Source organism: Rhagoletis zephyria, unplaced genomic scaffold, assembly GCF_001687245.7.
Source record: "Rhagoletis zephyria isolate East Lansing unplaced genomic scaffold, Rhagoletis_zephyria_1.1 Rzeph_scaffold_18005, whole genome shotgun sequence".
NCBI lineage: Eukaryota > Metazoa > Arthropoda > Insecta > Diptera > Tephritidae > Rhagoletis > Rhagoletis zephyria.
The window spans coordinates 4166-10356 of NW_016175066.1; the positions used below are offsets into that span (position 1 = coordinate 4166).

At 35.5% G+C, this 6191-nt stretch overlaps 1 protein-coding gene and 1 long non-coding RNA gene across 3 annotated transcripts in view; both read right to left on the reverse strand.

Moving 5' to 3' along the window:
• Positions 1–2508, reverse strand: LOC108380031 (uncharacterized). 2 transcript variants are annotated; one of them, XM_017636398.1, is made up of 6 exons: positions 2006–2503; positions 1862–1942; positions 1691–1788; positions 1418–1630; positions 1167–1320; positions 1–107 (listed from the first exon to the last, which is right to left on the reverse strand). In XM_017636398.1, exons 1-6 carry the CDS (start codon positions 2061–2063, stop codon positions 94–96), a joined length of 618 nt encoding a protein of 205 aa, XP_017491887.1. In that variant the 5' UTR covers positions 2064–2503; the 3' UTR covers positions 1–93. The 2 variants fall into 2 exon arrangements, with proteins under 2 accessions (XP_017491887.1, XP_017491886.1); XM_017636397.1 differs by lacking the exon at positions 1–107 and adding an exon at positions 915–1111 and having other exon boundaries at positions 2006–2508.
• LOC108380033 (uncharacterized) overlaps positions 1–4458 on the reverse strand; it is a 5373-nt gene extending 915 nt beyond the window's left edge. The window contains exons 1-2 of the long non-coding RNA XR_001849530.1: positions 3845–4458; positions 3366–3438 (exon numbers count right to left, since the gene is read on the reverse strand). This is a non-coding gene — a long non-coding RNA (uncharacterized LOC108380033). The remainder of the gene's footprint in view (positions 1–3365; positions 3439–3844) is intronic.
• Between the last annotated feature and the right edge of the window lie 1733 nt (positions 4459–6191).

The following is a 6191-nucleotide window of genomic DNA, read 5'->3' on the forward strand; positions in this document are numbered from 1 at the left end:
TATAAACGTAGCTGCTGATGCTTCAACACGTCTTTTGCACAGCAATCTGAAATTAAAATAAAATGGTAAAATTATTATTGTGGATGCAACCAGTTAGATTCTGATATCTGAAAAATAAAGTAACAAATTATTATTTCTCAAATGAAATATAATTCATAAATAATGGATTTTATTTATACAAAAAGCAGATGACTATAGTTTAGTAAAAATCAGCTTATTTGGATAAAATCATGCTCATATTTACAATACTATTAATTAAGTTAATCCAACACCAATTTAAACATTTCAAATAAAGTTTAAAAAATATATTAATATTTTTAAAAAGGGACAGAAATAGGGTGAAGAAGTTTAAAATATACAAAATTATATAACACATTCAGGAAGCAAATATGATGTTAGAAAAAATTTTTGTTTAGTATTTACATTAACGAAGCACATAGCAAATAAAAAGAAAGTAATGTAAGTATTTAATTTAGGTTATTTTCTTATAAAAATATAATTCATTCTTTGACTAAATCTTTAAAATTATTTCGACCACTGTATATCTGTGTTCGTATGGAAAAGTAGCTTATGTCGAAAGGCCGGCTTTAGTATAATGCGGCATTCCCTTTATTTTTTAAACGACAAGGAATTTTTTGATGAGACTTAAAAAGAATATTGACTTGCTAGCATCGGAACTATTTCTTGCACGTTTATTTGCTAAAAGTTGTTTAACGGCTTAGCGCCCGTAAGTCATTCGCAATCGTATGCTGCGAATACCGATTTATACTAAAGCCAGCCTTTCGACATAAGCTACTTTTCCATACGAACACAGATATTAATATTTACAGCTATTTTTTTAATATTTACATTTACGAATCAATTATATAGAGTGCTTCACAATTATACATCACCCACTTTTTCATAAAAAAATTAAAAAATATACAAATTATTGGTCGCAACTTCTCAATAAGTGGGTGATGTATAATTGTGAAGCACTCTATAGAGAAAATAAGAAAAAATTAATTACTATTTTGGCATCTTCTTCGATTTTGCTTATATCTATTATGACATAAAACTACATAGTGCTTGATTGCTAAAATTTTGTCAGAGTGCATACTTGCAAATGCGGCTGTTAGTATTAAAAAATTAGTAGTGTAATATTGTTTAAATATCACAACACTTACCGAGAACTAGCTCCACAGTTTTTAATTTAATTAGTGGCTTTTTCCCAGCCTTCCCATCGAAGTTGTACAGCCACACCAACTCGTCGCTGAATAACGACTGCAGCACTTTCTCCACTGTACCCCTGGCTGTTTTTAGCTGCATGATGATGCCCACCTTTAAATGTATTAGAGTTTATACATATAAATATATACATATATATATTTGATAAAAGAAAAAACTATACTCGTTGTTGAGCAGAACTGTAACTTACCATAGCGTCAGCGTGTGCCTTGTTTTGAAGGTGCTCCTCCACCTTATGCAGTGTTCCCTCCGATGACATTGGTAGCAAACTTTGCAGTAAAGTTTGCTCTTCACTTACCAGGTCACCGGTGATTCGGCTTACACTGCGGTGGGTTTTCGCAGAGAGCACCTTACATTCACGCAGCAGTTGACTCTGCGCTTGAACTTCACAACGCTCGGGCATCTGAAAATAAAATAAAGTGTAAAACAAAGTTTAAACATTTGTTAAATTTAAAAAGCCTACCTTCTCGGCAAGGGCGTTTTCTACGGCGGAAAGCCTTTTTAATATTTCTTCTTGCCGAGTCTCCATTCTTGCAAGGGCAGCCAAAATTTGTTGTTGCGCTGTTGAATTTCATAAAATTTATGTGTAAATTAAAAATACAATCAACATATGTATGTTGCTAGTTTAATGTACCTGAGTCATTATCCACGGCAGGTTGGGTGGCCATACGGTCGAGGAAAGGCTGGGACACGTCGAAACGGCGCGATACTCCAGCTACAATGAGAACGTTTCAATTAGGAGAGTTTCACTAATATAATGAATACTGATTCTTCTTACCATTTGCCTGACTGATATCCGGCTCCTCCTCTCCATCAATTATAAAACTAAATTCCATTTCTTCCTAAGTAAAATTATAAAATAAGTTATGTAACATAGGAATTAAAATAAATTTATTCCCTACTGGAATAGCAAAATCCTTATGGTCTATATCTTCTCTCTTAATAATTTGAATGTCTTCATCTATAATTTGAGCTACAAAAATACCTAAATCAGATGAGGACACCACGGGCTCCCTAAAAATGTCCCCAACCTTTGTCAAAACTACAACGCCAAAACTGTCTGTTTGGGTTTGTTGGTTGACAATTTTTAGGGATCCCGTTTTTTTACTATAGAAGAAACTATCTTTTTCTTTTTTACAATTTATAATAAACTTATCTATTTGTGTAATTTTGCTAGAATCCGTAAAATCTCTTCGTTCTTCTATTCTTAGAAATAGTTGCTGCAATATTTTATTTGGATTATTAATAATTTTTTTTTAAATATTGCATATAATTTTCAAATTTATATGCAGAAAAATTGTCTAAAGGACTAAATTGTTTAACGCAATCACTTAAATGCAAAAGAATATGGACATTGAAACTGATTAAATGTTCGCCATAAAAATTACTAAACAACTTTGCAAATTCTTTTAACATTTCATTAGCGACATTAGATTCTACTTGACAAGACTTCTCACAAGAGAGAAGGCGAATACCGACATGCAACAAAAGAAAATGGTAATACAAGTTATTCGGTATGCAGTCTTTCAAAACAAACAAGCCCGAGTACAATAAAAATTGCCGGTATTCTGTCGACTTCCAGTTGCTTATTTCAAGCAGATCTCGACTGAGTCTGGAAAATTCAGAGGGAACGAACTTATTCAGAAATAATATTTTTTCATTCATCTTTGTTACGTTCCCTCTTTTAATAAGCAACTGGAGTAGTTTTTTAGTTACTCCTAAATCAACTAAATGCACTGTTTTTAAAAACGCATCAATTCTTGAGTGAACAACCGCGAAATGATAATTTACACAATTTACATTAAACTCAGTTGGCACAAATTAAGTAAATTTGCTGTTAATTGGAATTAAAAGAAACTGATTTTTATATTGTTGCGCTTAGGAAAACAGACATTCTACTGCACTTTTCACATTTATTGCACCACACTTTTTGTTGTTTACATATCTACCTAGTTGCACTTTTAACATACAAAAGTACATACATATTTGCATTGCACTTGGAGCAACCGCGTTTCTTAATATTTAAACCAGTCATGCCCAACGTCGGCAGAACTCCATAAGCAAATGCCCTGCGCTGGCAGAATTCCATATGCAAGTGCCCTGCGCTGGGCATGACTGATTTGTACAATAAAACTCACCGAACAATGTTGAGAGCTGTTGGTGACCAATGGTGTTCAGTGTGCTGTGGATGTCTTGCAGATGTTTGGCAATCTAAAAGAAATAATTACATTATAATCAAATTAAACTGTTAACAATTGTTAATGGCTGATTTCCAAGTTGGTATATTGCAAAGCACCTGCCTCTTTTATTTCTAAACTATAAGTGATGGAAATGACCAATTTGCGCAATTAAGTTCCAATTCGGCATTTGATCATGGTTGCGCATATTGGACATTTNTTGCAAAGCACCAGCCTCTTTTATTTCTAAACTATAAGTGATGGAAATGACCAATTTGCGCAATTAAGTTCCAATTCGGCATTTAATCATGGTTGCGCATATTGGACATTTTCATTAGTTATATTTAATTTAGAAATAAAAAAGGCGAATGCTTTGCAATATACCAACCTGGAACTCAGCCAAACGGTGTTACATTGGGAAACTTTAAAGTCTTTTTTACCTTCAAGGTTTTGATGGCTCCAGATGTTGGGTTTTGATCGCTCCTGATGTTGGGATATATAAAATATATATTTTATAAAAGAAAAACTACAATTGACAAATTCCTCTTACCTCCAAAATTTCGCGCGAAATTGATATTTTTCTTCGCAGCCTACTAGTATCAAATTTGAAATTCGCTGCCAAATTTCGCCTTACTTTCACTTGCTCGCTCTAACGCATTTAGTTCTAATAAGATTGCGAATTCGTATTAGCTACGCTGCTCTTACTTATGGAAATTGTTTTCGACAACTTTTGAGTGTGTGGGTGAGATGACAAAAAAGTTGGGTATGTGTTGGTGAATCGTTTGATTTTCAGGGGAAAGTGGTGAGCCGTGGCTGGCAGGGTAGCTTGCCCCACCCACTTTAAAAGATTTTTATACACACGTTCACAATATTTCCCACTACAATAGATTTACAGCACTATAAACCCATTTCTCCATTTATTATCGCATACGAAGGTGACCCATACTAACATTGTTTCAGTTAAGTTTCAAATACGTATATATAAATACAGACGTGGTTGTTTGTTTACCCCTTTTCTACCCGTTAACCACATTTGGAAGATAATTCGATTACCGCGCACNTGTTAAGTTTCAAATAGGTATATATAAATACATACGTGGTTGTTTGTTTACCCCTTTTCTACCCGTTAACCACATTTCGCAGATAATTCGATTACCGCGCACTCATATAGCATATATATATGTACATAAAAAAAAAAACAGTCGAGGTACGTACATACACACCAACGCGTACATAAATAAGCTCCACCCTTTTTGTTCGCTCTTGCACTGCACATAAAAAGCACTGTTACTGGACTTAGACGCGCTAGGACAGTACAGTGTAGCAAAAAGTTATTTACTCACAGTGGGACAAAACCGGTACCCACACAAAATAAATAAAATACTCTAAATCACTCTAAATCAATTTTAAAACAAAATTAAGCTCGATTATACCCCTGCATATTANTAATTAAGCTCGATTCTACCCCTGCATATTATAACGAGATATTGTATATAATTGAATTGACCCGAATTATCCATCTCACATACAATGGAGAAGAAAACACTAACTTCTGATAATGATTCAGAGGCAAGTCTCCAAGCTTTCATATTTGAAAGCAATAGATTAGAGTCATTTTACTCCACATGGTCAGCAACTCTTATAGCTGACCAGACAGAATCTCTATTGAGGGTAAAGATCCAGCAACTAGACAGATTGTGGGAATCACTCGTTGTGTCTTTTAGAGCAGTATCCCTTTCCGGAGATCATGATGAGTCAAGTGGCNCTCAAGTGGCTCAATCGAGCAAAAATATAAAAAGTACTCAGAAAGCTACGAAAATTGTATGTCCCAAATACTAGATGCTCTGCAGCTTTTAGCACCACCTCCACAACCCAGAAACCTTCCAAATAATTCCAACGCCCCTGAGGTTTTTCCCAAAGTACCACCATGTGACACCGAAATATTCCATGGTGGGTACGAAGACTGGCCGGCCTTTAGGGATATGTTCACGGCAGTCTATGGAAATCATCCCAAGCTAACACCAGCCCAGAAACTCTACCATTTACGCCAAAAAACGAGAGGCCAGGCAGGGCAATTGGTTAAGCAATACCCGCTGACTGACGAAAGCTTTCAATTAGCCTGGGAGGCACTGAAAGCGCGGTATGAAAACCGCAGAATATTGGTCGATAACCAATTAAAAACTCTCTTTAATCTCCAATCGATTTACTCAGAGAACGGTGAGCAGATTCAAAAACTCCAAACCACGATAAACAACTGTTTGTCCACTTTGGCAGCACAAGGAATCCCAACCTCTGACTGGGACCCCATCTTTGTCTATATTTGCTCTTTAAAACTGCCCAGTGAAACCCTTTCTTTGTGGGAACAGTCGCTGAGTTCTCGAAAAGAACTGCCGCTAAAGGCAGATATGAATGAGTTTTTAACAACTCGGTATGAAGTTGTGGAAAGACNTTTGTCTATATTTGCTCTTTAAAACTGCCCAGTGAAACCCTTTCTTTGTGGGAACAGTCGCTGAGTTCTCGAAAAGAACTGCCGCTAAAGGCAGATATGAATGAGTTTTTAACAACTCGGTATGAAGTTGTGGAAAGACTCAGCACTTATCGCCCAGGTAAAACAAGAACGCCTCTACCAAACTTTCCCCCCAGAGCAAATAATCAAAACTCAAACCCTTTTAATAAACCGAAAACCCATAGCTTCCACACGGAACTAAATCAGCAGGTATCATGTAAATTATGNAACTCATAGCTTCCACACGGAACTAAATCAGCAGGTATCATGTAAATTATGCA